Here is a 21,025-nt window from a genome sequence, read left to right on the forward strand (position 1 = left end):
ACTATAAAATGTTAACATATTTTTTACATTGAACTCTTAATTCCTCACGAGAACAACAAAAGAGCAATTAACGTCGTCATTGTGTAACAATACAAGTGTATGCCGAGGGAAATATTTGATTTAGGGAGAATAAACACCGGCGTAATGATGTTTAAAGGTTCAAAAACACGCCATGCTGAGGAAAAAAATCGGCGATTGTAACAAAATGCAATCGCGCACATTATTAGCGGCCTTTTAAGTCTTCCAAAAATGTCAAAATGGAAAAGATTCGACCCCTAATTTATTAGTATGTTTGTCAAGTGTCAAATTTACAGCTTTAGTATATATAATTAATTTTAAAATTTAGATTTATTTATGACTTGTATTAACCCTATTGAAAAAGGTTCAGCATTTAAATTAAGTAAAGTATTTTTACCTTGCTCAGGAATATTAATCTGAAAGTAACAATTTTAACATTTATTTTGGGGGTCCGTGAATAATAGTCAACATTTTCAAGGGCTCCGCAACACCAAAAGTAGAAATCAGGATTCACCGAGCACGTTTTTGGTTTATGATAAACCTGCTGTTTTATAATAAGAATCCACAACGCTAAATTTCAAATATATGATTCTTGTAAACAGATCAGACAGAGCATTCTTATCCTTTGAGATTTGTCAGAAGTAGTAGTTTGCCAACATACTGCACGTTATATTGAATATTCTTGTCATGATGGATGGATATTTGAAATAAATGACTAAAAAACGGCAGAAACGTGCATGAGAATCCATGAAATAAAACTAGCTGCGTGCTCGTCCTTCCCCAATCCCCGTCAGAATAGACTTGGTGTCATTGATACATATCTAGATATCATGTTAAATTGCCATTGCTAATTCTAGCAAATTGAATAATTCAAAATTGTAATTCAGCATTTTGACCAGGGTTTGAAAACTTTCTTTTTACCTGACATCTTTCTATCCATGAATTTGCATTTGTTTCCATGTTTACAATTCGGCTTCCATTTTTTTCTGAATTCCTTGAGGATAAGAAACTTTGAATGTTTTAATTTCGAATGGTTTCCGCGGAATTTATATTAATTCGAAATTGGCGGATATTAACAATACTTTTCGATTGAATATAGTAGGCCTTCCAGAAGTATGTGTACCAATATGGAGGTAACTAATTTTGTTCGCCTACTTTACATCAAGTTGTGTAAAGACTGAAGACCATGGGCAGGGGGTATATTCACTTGACTAACACAGACAGTCCCCGAGCTTGTAAGAGTACTAAAATAAGGAAAATAAAATAATGGCCTGACCCTAACATGGTACACATACAAGTACTACGAGAGTACCGAATAGTTAGCATTGAAATACTACTAAAAGATGATACAAACGAGTCACACTTTTAAATATTTCCAACATCGTCGTCAATGGAACGATGAATAAGTTTGTCACCGTATTACATACATATACGATCATATATCACCATTTGACGTTGTATACGTTTTTCAAATTTTGAAGATACTTAATATATTAATGGTCCATAGATCCCTGTATTTATTATTTATTAAGAATGATTTTATTAAATGCCATCATTTTTATTTTATATCTTGGAAGTCTATTGCGCTAGCTAATTCTTGCAAATTTTTATCCCCATATATATATATAAGGTTTATTTTGTTTTCGCACTGTTCAAATGAATCATGGAAGCGATTCCTTAAGGTGTGGCACTCCCAAAAAACTGTAAAATGTACTGGCAGTTGCAGGGAACCTAATATTCTTATGCCAATTAAATTGACTGATTATAGTTTTACTTAGTCAAGATGTAGATTTATACACCCTTGTTCCTATAAAAGTTATTTTTAGTCCACTCAGGCTTTTGTTGAAGAGCTAATTTAGTCGATATGTTTTCGATTAACATCTATTAGTATTTATTTTTGAATTGTGTCTTCTCGCTTGAGCGAATTTCAACGGCAACCTGGTTTGTCAAGTCGCAAATAGAGTTGACGGTATATAAAATATTTTTAATCAATTCATTTGAAACGACAACTTCAAAGATTGCACGAGAGTTGAAGACAGTATAATGAGACACTCAACCGGTTGAATCAGAATAAAAAATAAACTATTTTTTGCCCCAATGCCTCTGTATGTTTGTACGTTCATGATATCTTCGCCTTATCATTAATGAATGCATCAAAGTAAGGGATTCTGGTCAGCAAACAAAAATGGAATTGTCAGAAAATCCAAATGTTGTTTTGGCTTTGAATGTTGTAAGACAGGTTAGCGAAAGCTTGAGTGTGTAAGTAGTCTGCTGAGATTCAATCCACCATGAGTTCATGAACGGCAAATTCACTTCAAAGCATCATAGAAAGTCATATTAATTATAAATTTATCTGTAGAGTGAGGTCGCAAAGATTATAAGATTCTCCAAAGGGGCATGCGGCTTGAAAAGATCAAGAAACACAAACACTACCCTAGGCTGATTATTGGCAATAATCGTATAACGTGTGTATTTTAGCTGTGAATTTATAGGCAAAAGATTGTTTTCCGGTAGTTTCAATAAAGAGCTGTTGATACAAACCAGAAGGCGGATTGTTACAAAACTTTGCATCTACGGAGTTCATTAACGCAACATCTAACACATTTTTCAAATCAATCTTAGCCTCACAGTTTTGTGATATGGCAAATAGAACTCAGTCAAAACGGATTACGCTAAGTGGATTTATTCTTGCTGCGAGTGTTGTATTCATTTACACCTTTTATAGACCTAAAATCGTTGGTAAAAATTTGGATATAGATATTGGATGGAAAACAAAAATATATCAGGAGGTACGGAATTTGAATATATTTATTAAATCAGTAAATTATAATAATTAAGATCGCCGAAGGAACACCACAACTGGCGTATAATAGTAACTCTAACCATGCACGACAAGCGTAAGTACTTGTCATGCTTGTAAAAGAAGCTCTCAACATTGCTGATTCTACCGCCGTATAGACTCACAGTGATATTTTGAACACACGAACCATTTTAATATATTCAAGTTATAACGGAAAAATTAAAAAAAAATTGTTTGAGGATGTTTAAGGAAATCCAATTGGAGTAATAAGTGGTTGGGTTACTTCAAGTTATAGATTACGTTGCAAATAATGTCAGCAACATTGAATACCATAGTTTAGACTTAACCTTTATGAACCTCCCGTACCCATAAGTTATTATGCAAGCTCTGTCGAACCCCAACTATTCCAACAGTTGAAGTTAATATCGTGCAAGGCTATAGATTATAATAAATGAATTTGTATATAACTGGTCTTGTGGGAAATCTTTGCGTTACATTCTCAAGACCGCCTATTCTTTGGGTGCGTCGTGTATAGTCATTAGACCAAGTATTTTTGGAAGACATCTTTTACAAAAAACTACTAGTATTAGGTTTTTGGGAAAACTTGAATTTTCCACGATCACTGTGATGTAAATTAAGATATCTATACACTGTGGCCAGTTTCGTTGCGACGGCATCAGAACATATGTTGGTGAAAAAACGGCATTTTGTTGTAAAAGTTGTGCAGGTCGCAATTGGAAAAGCGCCCAAAACTGAAACCGTCGATGGCTCAAGTCATTCATAACTAGAAACTGCAGTCAGATGCGGATAAAAACATTTGCCCAGGAATTAACAAAAGTAGACATAACATATAACGCACATCCACGTCGCCCAGAACGTGAGATGATAATTTTATTGCATAGCTCTGCACTGAAAATACGTGGATGGAACGTAAAATAATGAAATAAATGAAGTTTTTTTAAATGAAATATCAAAAATAAAGCGGGCAAGATCAAATCTAACAAATATTTTTATTTTCAAATATCACGTCCCCCTCCCCCAATTGTTTACGCCTCTCTTGTAGGGGGCGCCCCATCATTTGAGAAGCACTGGTTTACGCGCACGGACTTTCGCAAATATGGTCTTTTTCACCAAGGGGTCGTTTGCACCCATAAATGTTTGCCCCAACTACCAGTATATCTGGTGTGTTTGTCTTTGATCATAACTATAGATCGCGAATTGATGAGAGTAGCAGTCTCATATACTTTTCAGAGATTCGGTGAACTTTGTAAAAATAAGCAGACCGACACATATGAAAATAAACCACATGTCTAACATTTTGCAGAATAGACAAGAAAAACGGATTGTTTCGAAGAACAATGAACCTACAAAAAGGAGCAAAGAGTCTTTGTTATTAAGACGAATTCCTCAGGTAAACATTTTTTTTGCTACGCCTGCTTGTTATCAAACTTGTCGAGTTTTTTCTCTTCTTTTCTGATTAATTCTCAGGTCATCTGTATCGGAGTCAAAAAATGTGGCACCGGAGCTTTAAAAAGTTTTTTGGGTAAACACCCTAAAGTCAAACTTCCAACTGAAGCAGAACCACACTTTTTTGACAACAATGCTACTTTTGAAAAAGGTGTAGAATATTACAGGTTTGTGATATTTGTATCACAGTACACAGGTTTTGAAAGAAGTTATAAGAAATAAAATATTATATTATACATATTGTATTAACTTTTTTTGTATCTCTTGCATCTGATCACCAGTAACAGCCAGTTCAGCAGCGGCCCATTTAAAACGATGTGAATATTAAGTATATTTGGTGCTCGAATGTTACCTCCCATCTTTAATTTGTACAAAATCAGAAATTGTGCGATATGCATAATTTATATAGGCTAGGATTTACAGATTTATCCCGGGAGAGAGGAAAGGCGATTAGACGACTTCATCATATGGTGAACTACGGCCATTCGTTCGGTTACCAATCCATGTTGTGTATGGAATTAGTTAGCCAGTTTTCGGAGCATGGGACTTGATTAGCCTGATTGATTTAGCCCTGTTAGCTAAAAGTTGAAACCAAGCTAAAATATTCGTTTGCTATCGTTTGCTATATTATAAACATGAATAAATCATATCAAATTTTAATTCAGATCATTAATGCCGTTGAGCAGAAAAGATGAAATAACTATGGAAAAAACACCGAAATATTTTGTGACGGAATGGGTTCCTGAACGAATTCACAAATTCTACTCTTCTCAGTCAATTCGGCCTAAATTCATACTTATATTATGCAATCCAATTGACAGGTTTTATTCTGAATTTGTTCACGTTTATACTGGGAAAACATACAACATTACAAAAAAGGTGAATAACGTTCAGTGCATTTTGTGATCTAGATCAATACCACAATAGTTTATATTGTTACTTATCGATCTTTAGATCAGTAAGTATGTTGATAGGTATTTGTCTGTTTGTTTGTTTGTCTGTCTGTTTGTCTGTTAGATGCACGCGATATCTCACGAGGGCGTGGTTGAATCTGCTCCAAATTTCGCATGTGCAATCATCATATCTTGGACCAGAAGCCTATTGATTTTGGCTTGAATTATGTCGTATAATTAGCGGGTTATTAATTAATTAGTGATGGGACACGCGGTGTCACTATAGAGTCATGAATCAAAACCGCAGTTTCGATCGATAAGTCTTATACTATAAGTCATTAAATAGTATAATTTGCCTGTATATGCAATTTCAGATGCTAAGAACTTTTTGCGCTTTTTATTCTTGTAATCAGTTAATCTTCGTTTCAGATAAAGAAAAATCCCACGGTGGCTGAATTAGTGCACGAACTAACAGAAAACGTGTCATCAACTTTGAACGAAATCGTACGCAGCAACAATCTGTCGTCTAATCACAAACATGTAGCATTTACACAATTTATTCGAAACAATTATGAAGCTTCACTGTTGACAAATGGATTTTACATGTTTCATCTAAGCAGATGGCTTAGGTATTTTTCAAAAGACCAACTTCTTATTGTCAACGGCGAGGAAATTATTAAACGACCTTGGAACGTGATTGAGAAAATACAAGACTTCTTAGGAGTTGATAAGGTTATTACAAAAAAAGATTTTTTCTACAATAATGAAAAAGGATTTTACTGTGTTCATAGTTGTCTTGGAGATAATAAAGGCAGGACAAGATCTTTGAGTCTTGAAAAAAGGTCACCATTTCCGTTGTTAACTCTCGATGACAGGATTACATTAAGAAAGTTTTATGAACCTTTGAATGAAGCTCTTTATAAATTTTTTCATAGAACATTTTACTGGTAGATTACGTTACTTGTTTATTAATTAATCTGATTATAAAACACATGAGTTCCCGGAATTTATGTTTAAATTACAACTAAGCATTTGTTTTGCTTTACGTGTACGTGATTTATGATGTAACATTCCTATTCCAGCGGCCACATTTGTATAAATGCTACACTCCCTAAAAAAATGTTGCTGTGCTGAGAGCTGAATCGAAGAAAAGTCTACATCGATTTTTCGTCTTTTTATGATTGACATAACCTTGCTTTACGCAATTTTTCTTTGTGGAAATTTATTCACAAAGTGTCCCGTTTCTTAGTACGTGAGACTGAATTGTTCTGAATGATTGCCTCAGCAATTAGGAAACACGAGATATTTAAAATTAATAAAATCCCCCTGATGATTAATTTAATCAGTATTTTTGCTCTCGTTTCTCACAGTTACTGTAAATCTTGATACCAACAACCTATATACGCCGTGAAGACAATTCGTCACGCTTCATTGCAATAAAACTTCATTTTTTCTGCGATATATATCCTGTCCAATCATTCTTATTTACTATACTTTTTCATGAGTATGCATTTATTTCAATCGAATCAGGCAGAATACAATATGTTGATACAATATACGTTTATTACATTTTTATTGAAAAACCAGATATACTTTTCTTGTTAATGCTGCTTGTTGTCTTCAGCATTTAGTAGATAATAGATTTACCTGCAAAAAAGGTTAAATTGTGATCAATCGAGTCTAGATTTAGGAACAACACAAGATTCCACCAAGCAGTAAAACAATGTTGCTTCTCTGCAATATCTTACTTAACCAATTTTACTCAAAATTGTATCAACTTAGGCGAAATTTGAGAAAATAAAAAAACATAACTTTTCAAAAACTGATAAATTCTTACAATATTTGTGGTAGTCATGGCAACAATTACGGGTGTCCACGCACGAAGAGTCGCAGTTGCATTCATCGGTATATCCATACAATCCTAAGTTGGTGCATCTGCCTTTACAGGATGGCTTTGGTGGCGCTGGTTCTATAAAAAAGAAATCATGAGCGTTGGTTTGAAACTACTTGTGACAATCGGCAATACATTGTTTATTAAAATCCTTAGTAAATATTCTAGCGAATCTAAATCTATTATCTAAACTTTTTTCGTTTTTAATGGCATTGTGTATACCTCACCTTTACAATGTCCTGGTTTACCAGATCCAATGTAACCGGATTTACACGTGCATCTGTACTCCGTGGGGCTGATGTCTTCACAAGTCGCATACGGGTCGCAAACGCTCTTCTCGCACGGGAAAACCTCTGTGTATTGTGAACGAATAATCAATTAAAAAAGACGATATCAAGCCAATTTCTATCATATTGCACACATAACATTTTTTGCTCTGAGATAACAGGAATTAAAGTTTGCTCTAATACAACATTTTGCAATAATTGGACCGCAAATATTAAATATGGATTAAACAAAAGAGCTATTCCAAAATTTATGGACATGAAAGTACGGGCATACAATCTGTCACAGAATAATATTGCCACAATAAGCACAATTTTTAAATGACGTTGAAAAAAAGCGAATTCCACAAAGCTCACAGAAATTTTGAGATAAATAAAAGTACAGTAATATCCTTCTAACAAAAAATACAATCTTTAATAAATGAAGCAATTGGTGCAGTAGTTAATGAGAAAAGCGATGAGGAAAGCGAGAAAAATACTAATAAGGAATTGAACATGGACAACAACAACAACATAATAACAAATCGATCCGTATATATGTACATTTTGTCTCCAAAAATAACAGAAATGATATGTTTTAGTCAGAATATAAGACTTTACAATCGCAATTTTTACCAGAGAACTGACTGTTATTCTCCTTCTATCGAAGGTTTATATCATTTTGTTACTTAAAATTTGAATACTGATTCATTGTTTTCTGTTTAGTTTTGGTATTTGCAAAGAAATATTTTTTGCGATTTTGCTACCATGCATATATTTATATTCTATTTCATCAATTTTGCAGTCTCAATCCGATTACATTTCATAATCGTTTCGCCTTACAAACACCATGTCATAATAATCAGTTGAAAGCCGCAGATGAAATAAATTATGCTATTCGAATTTCGCTTTCAAATATTAAATTGTTTAGAAATAACTACATTACACTTCTTTTTATCACAACCATAATTGACTTTTCTTACGTCTGCATCTGTTATTTAAACCCTGGACGTATCCAGTGTAGCATTTACATTCGTAGTTATCGTATCCTATGTTTTTGCAAGTTGAATGTATGCCGCATGGTTTTTTGTCGCATGGGTTTCGTCCTGAAAATAATAATAAAAGTAAAAAAGACAATAATTTATAAAAGTCTGGGCAGAAATATACTTTTAGAAACCCTTTCCAAGCTGTTTTTTGAGCCCAGTGAAAAAGAATTTACTTGTCAACTATTTTACTTCTATTTCGCGCGATGATGATAAGAGACTTTCCCATAGCGATTTGTCACGTGAGTGAGTCAATGGCAAAATGTACTTTTGTAAATCGTCAAGTATAGTTACGTATAAACTCATATGCGCGTTCTGCTGGCGAAGGGTTGCTGTATTTCGAAGACATCAATAGCCTCAGGAAGACGTTGGCAACCTAGTGTAGATTATTTAATTGATGTGGTCCCAATTTTTCCAACGTCTGACGGTGTGAAGCAATGCGTAAAAATTTGTGTAATTACTTTTACAATGTCCTGGCTTCCCGGTTCCATAATACCCTTCTTTGCATGTGCATTTGTATTCATATGCGTTTCTATCCTCACAAGTTGCGTGGGGGTCACAAACACTGCGTTCACATGGAAACAATTCTGTAAAGTTTTAAAGTTTTTTCATGATTACTATTTTCAATTTTTAGGAAACAGTGTTGATTTTTCACATTCGGTACACACTATGAAATAAAAAACACTTCATAAGTCAATGTTTTGTTTCATATCACTATAGATCCATAAAATTATATTAGGGTGTCGGCCAACCCCTTTTTATATATTTAGTAGCAATAAACCATGAAATATTTTAAGTAACCTATGCTGTGCGCTCACATGTTTACAGGCCGTGACAAAAGTAAAGTCACAGACAAAAAAAGTGATGCGTTTCAAAACATGTAGAAGGTACCGATAAGGAAGGTTGCACGATTTCGAAATATTGGGAGTTTTATTGGAAACTATATTTCAATACATACGTCTGCATTTATTAGGTCCGTCATGAACATAGTCACCGGGATGGCAATCGCATTTGTAATCATAGTCTCCTTGATTTATGCAATTAGCGTATTCGCCGCATGGATTTCGATCACACGGCTTGATTTCTGAAAAAAGGTTATTTTGGTACAATTTAAAAACTTTAGATCTTGGTACGTTTTGCATCACCTTTTGAAATATTATTCTGTTTACTTACTTATACATATGTCACCAACTAGTTTGTAGGTTTTAGCACATCTACAAACGGCTTCGCCCATTTCAACAAAACATTTGGAGTTTTCCATGCAGTCCACAAGGAAACAAGGATTGATAACTATAAAAATTACAGAAATATATTATGCCCAGAGAAGGATTTTAATTTTATATATTCATGAATTTTAGCAAAAAACAGAAACGAACGAACAGGAACGAAGAGTAAAACAGTTTCTTTTGAAAGTTATGAGAGTACGTTTTTCGCGAGTCAAACTCTATTTTATTAAACGGTGGAAAAAACAACTTTTGAAAAATTGTACCACAATGACGATGTGGCCTTTGTGAGCGTATATCTGAACATTGCTCTCCTCTTTGTAAAACTATAAATTTGTTGAAAAGGCTTCTACTTGAATCGAATATAGGTTGTCTTTAGAAACAGGATGGCATGATGTACAGTACTAATTAGTTTTAAAATAATGTTCAACCAAAACTTTCGTTCGCTTTTTTAATATATTGCATGACTTACTTTTACAGTCTTTTCCATTTCCTTGGTAATTATCTTTGCATGTGCAGGTGTAATGAGTGTAATTTAAGTCTTTGCAAATTGCATGTTCATGGCAAAGACCGGGAGTTTCACATGGATATTTTCCTATATACGAAAGACAATATAAATATATATGTGATATTGTCTGGTATTTGGTTGTTTTAGAAACTTAGTTTTAAAGTCTCTCAAATCCAGAAATTAGCTACCACAAGGCTAACATTTTAGCATTCATAAACAAAGTTATTAATATTATTAAATTAAACTTACTGATACAAATCTTGCCGTCTCCCTTCCATCCCTTATTGCATTCACAAGTGAAATGAGTTTCGTCGACGTTTGTGCAAGAAGCATTCGCATGGCATGGATAACGATCACACGGGAAAAGTTCTGAATAAATACAAAGTAGGCAATATCATAAAATAGTTCATTTAATTACAGTGATAGAGGAAGATACACCCTTGCGTTCGAATATGATTAAATTGAAGTATAATTGAGAAGAATTGAATCTTACTTCTACAGCTGAAACCATCACCAGTATAACCTTCAAAGCATACACAAGCATAGTTGCCATCTGTGGTTGGGAAGCATTGAGCGTTCACATCACACATGTGATCATCACATGGTCCTGCAAAATTATATATAATATATTTAGTAATAATTATTTACGGGGTATTTCGGTAATGAATCAATTTGTAGTTATAACCTATGAGGTGGGTTTTTGAACATGGAGATTCTATTCGTTTCCAAACTTTTTAACGTTTTGTTTTAGAATGCGCTACATAGGATTCTGTAGGCTAACACGGTGGTAAAATCAATTTAAAATGTATACAATCTTTCTCTTTACATTTCTGATCATGTGTTCCTACCTGTGCTTTAGGGATGATTGTTTTTAGTGTCTACAAATTTTCAATGCCGACTTCATTATACATATATAGAAACATTCCTCAAAAATGAACTTACGTTTGCATTCGTATCCAGAACCGTAATATCCATCTGTACATTCACATCTGTATTCGCCCCCTTCTGTGGGAATGCATTGTGCGTGTGGGCTGCAGGTATGGTCATCACAAGGAACTGGGAAATAAATTTAAATTTGTTTTTTCAAAGTTTAAATTTGAAAACTGAAAATAGAAAATAACGCCATTGTTTCTGGTTTTCGACCAACACCCGTCCATATTAAACTTTCTTTTACTTTATTGTTAATCATGTGTGATATAGTAATAAAATTTGAAATTTATTTATAGAATTAATTATTTTCATATTTGCCTTGAGATAAAAGTTAACATTTAGTGTCATGCATGTTTTCTTCGTAAATATAGGTAAAAGAGCGTTTGCTTCTCTTTTATATGAAATAGCTTGGAACAAAAACCAAACCAGTTAAAACCAAAATTACCTACTTTCTTCTTGATCGGCTCAATGTGTTGTGCATCACGTTTTATGGTTTATAAGTATAGCCTCAAGTCACAAATACAAACTTGCAGACGCTTACAGTGATAAACGTGACCTAATTTAATAAATACTGATGTCCGTGAAAACAAAAGTAGTTTTGCAACGATTTTATGGCATCTTTCTTGAGCCCAAAACATGTACAGTATGATTAATAACAATGAAAATTTTTAAAAAACTCACGTTTGCAGTTGTAACCGTCTCCATAATATCCGTTGACGCATTGGCATGTATAACTCTTGTACCCTTCTGGTACGCATTTAGCATAGTTGTGACAGTCGTGGTTTTTGCATGGGTTGATTTCTGCATTATAAATTATTTAGATTTGTTTATAATTTTTTAAACACACTGCAGGGAGTTTAGCTTTGCAATCAGTGTATTTGCTTTTGGATGAACCTATTTTGGTATCACGGGAATTATTTCACTGGAATGGCAAACAACAATTATATACCACAGGGTGGTCCCAACTGCGGCCCGCGGGTCGCATTCGGCCCGCCGATACATTCCTTCATCTTAGTCAAAACACTCCCCTATTTTTAAGCGTTGGGCATGTTACCGCAGTGACAAAAAGCGCAATCTTTTTTTTTTTTTAATTGGGTCCGAGGTCCCAACTTAGACGAACTTGTTGTTTTTCGACGGTGGCACTAGGCCTGCTCACGCTAAGTAATAAATTTTTGGTAATATAACAAATCTTCATACAATGAGTGTAGAAAAAAGGTGATAAAAGTAAACGGAAAGGAAACGTATTTCCTAACCCACAACAACGTCAAATCACTGTCTCTGGTATGTTTTCGAGTAATATCTCTCACGAAATAATATAATTCCAAGCGACATTACAAAACCAAACACGAGAAATGATACCGAAAATAGAAGCAATTTCGGTAAGCAATTTTCGAGAAGCAATTTTAAAACAACTAAAGGCTTTATATAGTCTCCTTGAAAAGAAAAACTGATTTGAACGATAAACTCTCATTCTCAAAATTATTTAAAGTGAGTGAACTCGCCATGTTTTGATCACTTGTGGGTTTTCTACAACTGCGACCCGCCAGACCTCCTCCAAAGGTTTTGCGGTCCTTCAACCTCGCAACCGTGGATCACCCTGATGTACCATATAATTTAGGGATTTGATGTGATCACACTTTACCTTTACAAATTTTCTTTCCGTCACCTTCGTATCCCTCAATGCATGTACATTTGAATTGATGTTTACCATGATTTTCGCATGTTGCCATTGGGTGACATGGTTTACTATCACAGGGGAAAATCTCTGAAAAAGAGAAAATTATACAAAAAGATTCAGGTACAGACCTTGATATGACAAGTATGGAAATACATATTTTCATATCAATTGTATGCTTCAATTATTTGTTACTCTTAATTATTAAATTTCAACTTTCAACCGTTAGTCTTCACACAAAAGCTGTGCTAAATTTTATTGAAGCCATGTCCAAAAATTGTGATATATATAATATTGGTTAGGAATATGCAATTCGCCACACAGCCCAGCAAGGCCATACGGATATCGATGTTACCTCAACAATACTACAAAAGCTTAGCTGGGTTTGTTAGCCAAAATTGCCGTTTCCATCAAAATACGACCTGTTGCTTTTCTATATAAACTCACTTTTGCATTTGTAACCATCTCCACTGTATCCATCAAAACATTTACATGCATAACTGTCATAGCCTTGTGGAATGCATTTAGCATAAGTGTCACATCCATGATTTCTGCAGGGGTCAATCTCTGCAATACACAATATTAAATATTTTAATAAATATTATGATAGGATTTTGGGGACAAGTTGCAGAAAAACGTTTTCATTACCAATTTAATATTATTTTACATTAGATAAGTACCTATTCGCCATAACCGGAAGATAGATCGCAATATAATATTGTATGTACTTTAACTGATTTACCTCTGCAAACCTTCTTTCCGTCACCTTCGTATCCCTTGATGCATGTGCATTTGAATTGATGTTCACCATAATTTTCGCACGTTGCCTTTGCGTGACACGGTTTACGATCACAAGGAAAAACCTCTGAAAAAATAGAAATTGGGCAGAAAGATTAATGTACAGATGTTACATAACATGTATGGAAATACATTCATTCATATAAATTATACACTTTGATTGTTTATTAATCTTGATAATGAATTTCTACTTTCAATTGCTAAACTTTTGCACAAAAGCTAAAAACCTTGATGAAACGATGATTTGTGCTTAGACAGTTCGTCACACAATCTCGCAATGATCTCTTGTCTTACGAAAGCTTTTATTTATGACGCAGAAAAACTAATTGGCAAATATATTTTACAGAGAGTTCATGTTGTAACTAACTATATTCGCATACACGCAACCTATTTCTGTTTTTGTAATTATTGTCCGAAATAGCTTTCATTGTAGTATTCTTCATTTGTCAGCACTACCAGCAATATATATAAGATTTAAGAAATATTAAATATTCATAAACTTCATAGATATTGTCCCAGGAATACTATAAATTCCAATATGGGAATGTTGACCTTATCAATCACAATACGATTTATTGCTTTTCAATATGAACTCACTTTTGCAATTGTAACCATCTCCTCTGTATCCATCAAAACATTCACATGCATAACTGTCATAGCCTTGTGGAATGCATTTAGCGTAAGTGTCACATCCATGATTTCTGCAGGGGTCAATCTCTGCAATACATAATATTAAATATTTTAATAAATATTGTAATAAGACTTTGATGAAGAGTTGCAGAAAAAAGTTTTCATTGCCAATTCAATATTATTTTACATTAGATAAGTACCTATTTGCCATAACCGGGAGCTAGATCGCAATATAATATTGTATGTACTGTAACTGATTTACCTCTGCAAACCTTTTTTCCGTCACCTTCGTATCCCTTGATACATGTGCATTTGAATTGATGTTTACCATAATTTTCGCACGTTGCCTTTGCATGACATGGTTTACGATCACAAGGGAAAACCTCTGAAAAATTGGAAATTGGGCAATAATGTACAGGTGTTACATGACAAGTATGGGAATACGTATATTAATTATACACTTTGATTGTTTATTAATCTTGATAATGATTTATTACTTTCAACTGTTAAATTTTGCACGAAAGCTGAAAACCTTGATGAAACGATGATTTGTGCTTAGACCAGGGGTCAACAACTTACGGCCCGCGGGGCGGATCCGGCCCGCGGAGTAATATAATCCGGTCCGCGACGCTTCACTGAATTATAGCGACAAAACTGTTTTGACACTTATATTCTTAACGTAACAGAATTTATTGTGAGACACGTGTAGACAAAATTATATTATAACCTAACAAGTATATAATTCACAATTATTCGTTTAATGAGCCTATAATATAAATATAATTAGACAAATGATAACAAAACACAAAAAAAAATTGATGCTAAGTGTAAAAGGTTTAATGGCGCCAAAAATATCCAAATGGGATTTTTTGAGATGCAATGCAATGGGGAAATAAATCTATATTCTATTCGATAGATGTATCACTGCTTGATGCTTGATTTTTATTATAAAAAGTATCTTCTGTTTGATTTTCAACTTTCTAAAAATATATGCGCCCCGCCAATGCCTTGCAACACTTATTTTGGCCCGCGAGCGACAAAAGGTTGCCGACCACTGGCTTAGACAGTTCGTCACACGATCTTGCAACGATTTCTTGTATTACGAAAGCTTTCATTTATGACGCAGAAAAAAACCTCTTGGCAAATATATTTTACAGAGAGTTCAAGTTTTAACTGACTATATTCGAATACATGCAGCCTATTTTTATTTTTGTAATTGTCCAAAATGGCTTTCATTGTAGTATACTTTATTTATCAGCATTACCAGCAATATATATCAGATTTAAGATAAATTAAATATTCATAAACTTCAAAGATATTGTCTCAAGAATACTATAAATTCCAAGCTGGAAATGTTGACCTTATCAATCACAATACGATTTATTGTATTTCAATATGAACTCACCTTTGCAATTGTAACCATCTCCTCTGTATCCATCGAAACATTCACATGCATAACTGTCATAGCCTTGTGGAATGCATTTAGCGTAAGTGTCACATCCATGATTTCTGCAGGGGTCAATCTCTGCAATACATAATATTAAATATTTTAAGAAATATTGTAATAAGACTTTGATGAACAGTTGCAGAAAAACGTTTTCATTACCAATTCAATATTATTTTACATTAGATAAATACCTATTTGCCATAACCGGGAGCTAGATCGCAATATAATGTTTATGTACTGTAACTGATTTACCTCTGCAAACCTTCTTTCCGTCACCTTCGTATCCCTTGATGCATGTGCATTTGAATTGATGTTTACCATAATTTTCGCACGTTGCCTTTGCGTGACATGGTTTACGATCACAAGGGAAAACCTCTAAAGAATTATAGATATAAATTATTATACATATACATTAGATACATATATACATATTATATCATTATATGCATTAGTTTTTTTTAATGTTCCTCTTACTAAACATGTTTTTACATAATATAAGTGTTGTGTGTCGATATAAATAATTACTAATATTTCATTTATCTAATCGCGGGAAGACAAGGTAAGAGTTTTATATCATATTGTGCAGAATCAAGAGAAATTTCAAAGATTTTTTTAAATGATATTTATTATCTCCTATTTCTTACAAAGCTATCGAATTTTCAAGCCGGGAGAGATGACTGACACTAAACACTGGTGTATGATTGACAATGACTTGATCTAGAAACGCGATGAAATGCGCAAAATCTCGGAATTTGGGAATTCGACATTTTCGAGATAAAAAAAGTGAAATGTCCTGTTCATCGCTTATTTCGTTCCTCTAAAAAAATATGTGAGTAATTCTAGATTGTACAAGTTTGCTCTGTGTAGCAGTCACTCAGGGGCTCCAGAAGTATGTGCGCCAAGAAGGAGCACAATCGGAACAGAGTATGTATAGCAGGTTATGGTCCAGGTTGTGCGCCATCTTGGTGAACATACTTTGGGAGCGCCGTCACTCATGACGATTTTATATCTAAACAGTTGATTTATCGTGCACTAGTGTAATTCAACAGACGGTGTTTATTTGGTTGGACATTCACTGACGATGGTGTGGTAAAAATAGGGGAAAATTCCATTTCTCATACATTGAAAAAGTAACAGATTCATATCTGTCTATCAAGTTTGAAGGTTTTCATTTTGTAAAACAAATACTGCACTTACGTCTGCAATTTCCATATCCATTTCCGTTATAACCGTCCATACATTTGCAATCGTATGAATCACCGCGTGCATAGCATTTTGCATATTTATGACATTTGTTTCCATAGCATGGGTCGATTGCTAAATGAAAATAAAGAAATGCTTTGTTTTATTTTGAAATATCAGGACCATGCATTGTATATGACATAAATGTTTCGTTATTTTCAATTTAATAATTGACTATACTCACGTTTGCAGCCGCCTCCGTACTCATTGGTGTAGCCTTTCATGCAAATGCATTTATGACCTCCATAACCATCTGATTTGCATTCTGTGTATCTTGGACATGTTGCAGCGATGCATGGGTCAACAGCTGCAGAAAAGTGTTTTAGTTGAAACGCACAAGCAAAGACAAAGAAATAAGAGATCTGGCAGATTATCACGAACTCATTTTAGATCTTGGCTTGGCCTGATTTGACAATTAATTTGAGTGCAAAATACTTTAATTTCGGTAATGTTTTTCAATTCGATGAAATTAAATTTAACCTAAATATTTCCGACCTACTACGATAGGAAAAATAATACTACATTATAGGTATTTTAAAATCTTGTTCAAATTCTATTTATTGAAACTATATTTAAAATATATCTTACGTTTGCATCCGGGTCCGTATTGATCGGTGTATCCGGTTAAGCATACACATTTATGTCCTCCATATCCATCTCTCACACATTTTGAATATTTCGGGCAAGACGCATATGCGCAAGGGTTGATAGCTACAAACAAGACAAATTTGCGTAAATAATATTGTTTACAACAAGATGCAGAGATAGATCATTGAATCATTTTCCTACAGTATGTGAACACGGCAAATGGAAAAATATCTTAAATGAAGATATGCCAATGTTTCATGCACGTTCACTGGCAACAACAATTTTCAAGTTCTCATTCGAAGCAAAGAAAAACAACAAAGTTAGGACGAAACCGTCTGAAAATATTTGTAAATATAGAATACAAACAGCAATGAGGATGATGTAGAAATAAAGTATTTTGAATGATTGAAGATGATAGAATAGCACTAAGTTAAAGTGTTGCAACTATAAGATAGAAAATAGTTTGATTAGAATCATGCTTTCGTTATGAATATGAGAATCCATAATGCGCAAACTCCATACTACCAATGAGTCATAGCTAAAGCTAGTTTATTTATGGTAATTTTTGGTAGATTTGCTTCAAATATTACAAACCACGTTGTGTTTTCATCATTAATTATCAGTATATTCTTAAAAACAATGCAATTTTCTCAAAACATCCGCAACCCATTCATTTACAAAATTCACGATCATATCTATTTCAATTTGCAACTCCTCAAATTCAACAACACCATGCAAGAATCTCGCCTTAGAGTACAGGACCAGATCAATATCATGGCAATTTTTTTTATCATTTTTCATTTCATATATATTTCTGAATTCAATATATAGCTCTAAGGGTTTTGATTTCCTGTTCGCCGCAATTGCCATGGTGTTCACAGGAAACAAAGTTATCTAAAAAGTATGTAAGATTTGAGAAAAGTTTCTGATGGTTAAGTGTCAGATGTTAAAAATGAATGACAAATATAAATGAAATTAATGATTCCATGCCAAATCAACGAACGAGCGTTGTCTCAAAGTTCGACTATGTGACTTGGTAAAATATGTCAAAACACCAATAACGTCCCCAAACTTTATTGGAAAACAAGAAATTTAACGTGGAATACTCGTATTTCACTCTTCTTCAAACGAATACCCGAATATTTAACGGAATATTTTTCAATTTTCTATGTTGACTTAGAATGAGATGTTTCATCCTGTTTTTTTTGCGTAAATTAGTTTGTTCTGCGTACAAGAGTATAAGAAATAGCCCTTGGTGCAATTTGTTATTGTGAAATCGAAGTGAAGTCAAAAAGGAAAGTTCGAATGACTTGTGTTGCCCATTCACATGCGTCATGCGCGAGAATATTACACGTACAGATACAATTTGGTTCCACATCGTTCCAAGCGCTCCCTCCACAAGTAAGCACAGTAAATCCCTCTAACGTATACCCTTCATCACAATAAAACTTGACCATGTCTCCTGCTACGTAAGCTTCCTTTTCCCCAGTAAAGTGTCCGTGATTGGGTTTATCAATATTTCGACAATAAGTGACAAATGGCTCTGATAAAAAATGGAATGTTTGCTAGTTTTGTAAATAATTTTTTAAACAAATATCTATCAACAAGATGACAAAAACTTTATTTGTTACAATGTTTTGCAGTGGTTTTTCGTGGTGTTATATTGTTACTTTGTAATTTTAACTGTAAATAATTTATATTTCCAAGGTTATTCGATTAAACGATTTGAAAATCACGAAAGTAAATTCTCACTTCTGCAAGTTGGTGCTTCTGGCATCCAATAGGCAGAGAAAGGTCCATGTAAAAAGTCTGGTTTCAATTCACAAGTTCGTCTGCTTGCCCCACTCAGCTTGTAACCTGCTTTGCATCTGTAGGTGATGGTCTTCCCAACCGCAAACGATTGTTGATTTCCACCACTGTGGCTTCCGTGGGGAATTCTTCCTGGATTTGAGCAGTAAGTTGGAGTGGTTGGGTACAGAGTGTCATCGGTGGGCGGGTAGTATGTATTATCTGGCGTTGGGTAATGTTTTGGTTCATAAGGTTTCGGATTGTAAGAATCTGGTTTGTACGTATTTGGTGGGTATACGTTGGGTATGTCTGTAAATAAAACGAACAAAATGATTTCAATAAATGTGTCATCTTTAAAGCATTAATAACAGAGAGACACAATGTTTTTATAAATAAAATAATAAATAGGAAACGCTTTTCGTCAGATTAAATCAAAATCTGTAATGTCAATAATGTATGGTTGTTTCTATTCAGCAAAATAGGTCTAAACTAAATATAGCTCATATCGAATGCTCAAAATCGAGCAAAATTTAGTGTATATAGTTCCTCAAATTAAAAACAATCTGCTATCAGACATCAGAACTAATTTCAATTTTCATCATTTAATCTTGGATTTATTTTTAAATTTTATTCTATGAAGCTTCCAAAATTTCAATTTTTGGTACCATGTTTGATTTTACGACAAAACAAAAGTATAAATTATGAGTGGAAGGAATTTTTTCATCAATTAAGGTTTCCTATAACATCTATCAGAAAATAGCCATTTTGATTTTTTTGAAAGCTGTTTCAATACTGGACGCAAATTAAATGTTTTTCGGTATACTCACAGTCATCGCCCGTGTTGTAGAAACCATTGTCATCTGCGTAGGACAATCCTAGAATAGTTGCTACAGCAACAAATCCGAACAGCTTCATTTTTCAACAAATATCACACTAATTTATTTAAGTATTGTGGTATATTTATAAGTTCTGCCAGATGCAAGAATCAAAATGCATGTTTATTTATTCACATATGTTATTGAGGGCACAGCAATTTTTATTTTCTATATATTCGTTTATTCCAAATTGAGATTCTAGTTTCTCCTGCGCTCATATGATTACACCAAGCTTATGTTTTACAAACAACGCGAATATCGTTACTACGGTTTTGCATAGTATAACATAGGTTACAACTTTAACCCATTTTCTCAACTTTGCCTTTAAATAGCAGCAGCAAAACTAATCTGTCTCCTGGCGTTGGAAAATAGAAAAGTGGTATCAGATTAACTAGCGCATTACTTTTTATACCAATAGTTTAGTTGTTCACTTATCCTCTCGCCCCCGGGGATTTAAAACATTAATTTCACGTCACGCCTACATTGTCAAAAATAAGTCTTGTCACATATATTTTTTAGAAAAATAATGAAATATATGATAATTTTTTGTTGGAACAATACTGAGAAATCATATTTAAATTGTATTTGTGAATTATATATTTTTATAATTTTTACTTTACAAGACAATGAAAACATAATAAATGAATATACAAAAAAGTGAAATAGAAACGGCATATATACATGTTAAAAAACATGGTTAAGTTTTATTTAAACTTTTTAGGCGAAGTCAAACAACTGTGCCTTAAATATCATTAGACCAAATATATTTTGCGGATCATTTTAAAAGCAATTTCTCCGATTTATATCTTTCAAAAACACATTGAATTATAGGCAAATTTAAGTGTTGCAAATAGCAGAAAATCAAGTATATTGGGTCGGGTATAATCTAAAAATTAGTCACCAAACCTGTAGTCAATATTCAGTCGATTTGGATTATTTTAAAATG

The 21,025-nt window shown here is 33.6% G+C and overlaps 2 protein-coding genes across 6 annotated transcripts; one reads left to right on the top strand and one right to left on the bottom strand.

The window, feature by feature from the left end:
- The first annotated feature begins 2,497 nt into the window (after positions 1 to 2,497).
- LOC120328665 (heparan sulfate glucosamine 3-O-sulfotransferase 6-like) lies at positions 2,498 to 6,822 on the top strand. Its single transcript, XM_039395194.2, has 5 exons — positions 2,498 to 2,807; positions 4,143 to 4,229; positions 4,307 to 4,452; positions 4,951 to 5,164; positions 5,608 to 6,822. Exons 1-5 carry the CDS (start codon positions 2,658 to 2,660, stop codon positions 6,127 to 6,129), a joined length of 1,119 nt encoding a protein of 372 aa, XP_039251128.2. The 5' UTR covers positions 2,498 to 2,657; the 3' UTR covers positions 6,130 to 6,822.
- On the bottom strand, positions 6,673 to 20,192 carry LOC120328919 (uncharacterized). Of its 5 annotated transcripts, XM_039395504.2 has the most exons (25): positions 20,032 to 20,192; positions 19,169 to 19,513; positions 18,774 to 18,959; positions 17,417 to 17,539; positions 17,013 to 17,135; positions 16,784 to 16,903; positions 15,839 to 15,961; positions 15,545 to 15,664; positions 14,402 to 14,524; positions 14,107 to 14,226; positions 13,454 to 13,576; positions 13,159 to 13,278; positions 12,679 to 12,801; positions 11,718 to 11,837; positions 11,049 to 11,162; positions 10,600 to 10,713; positions 10,356 to 10,475; positions 10,071 to 10,193; positions 9,549 to 9,665; positions 9,334 to 9,459; positions 8,837 to 8,962; positions 8,316 to 8,438; positions 7,297 to 7,422; positions 7,016 to 7,147; positions 6,673 to 6,825 (listed from the first exon to the last, which is right to left on the bottom strand). In XM_039395504.2, exons 1-25 carry the CDS (start codon positions 20,117 to 20,119, stop codon positions 6,806 to 6,808), a joined length of 3,198 nt encoding a protein of 1,065 aa, XP_039251438.2. In that variant the 5' UTR covers positions 20,120 to 20,192; the 3' UTR covers positions 6,673 to 6,805. The 5 variants fall into 5 exon arrangements, with proteins under 5 accessions (XP_039251438.2, XP_039251436.2, XP_077970584.1 ...); XM_039395502.2 differs by lacking the exon at positions 18,774 to 18,959; XM_078114458.1 differs by lacking the exon at positions 13,159 to 13,278 and having other exon boundaries at positions 12,679 to 12,702; positions 13,478 to 13,576.
- Positions 20,193 to 21,025: the final 833 nt, after the last annotated feature.

The sequence above is a fragment of the Styela clava genome, chromosome 7 (genome assembly GCF_964204865.1).
Source record: "Styela clava chromosome 7, kaStyClav1.hap1.2, whole genome shotgun sequence".
Classification (NCBI taxonomy): domain Eukaryota; kingdom Metazoa; phylum Chordata; class Ascidiacea; order Stolidobranchia; family Styelidae; genus Styela; species Styela clava.

What these genes read in the sequence shown, in the direction of transcription:
- LOC120328665 (XM_039395194.2), top strand. Translation starts at nt 2,658, where the DNA reads ATGGCAAATAGAACTCAGTCAAAACGGATTACGCTAAGTGGATTTATT. An exon ending in TATTAAGACGAATTCCTCAG is followed by an intron (nt 4,230 to 4,306) that starts GTAAACATTTTT and finishes ATTAATTCTCAG; the next exon opens with GTCATCTGTATCGGAGTCAA. An exon ending in CATACAACATTACAAAAAAG is followed by an intron (nt 5,165 to 5,607) that starts GTGAATAACGTT and finishes TCTTCGTTTCAG; the next exon opens with ATAAAGAAAAATCCCACGGT.
- LOC120328919 (XM_039395504.2), bottom strand. Translation starts at nt 20,119, where the DNA reads ATGAAGCTGTTCGGATTTGTTGCTGTAGCAACTATTCTAGGATTGTCC. An exon ending in TGATGGTTTCAGCTGTAGAA is followed by an intron (nt 10,476 to 10,599) that starts GTAAGATTCAAT and finishes GTATTTATTCAG; the next exon opens with AACTTTTCCCGTGTGATCGT. An exon ending in CGGACCTAATAAATGCAGAC is followed by an intron (nt 8,963 to 9,333) that starts GTATGTATTGAA and finishes AAAACTTTACAG; the next exon opens with AATTGTTTCCATGTGAACGC.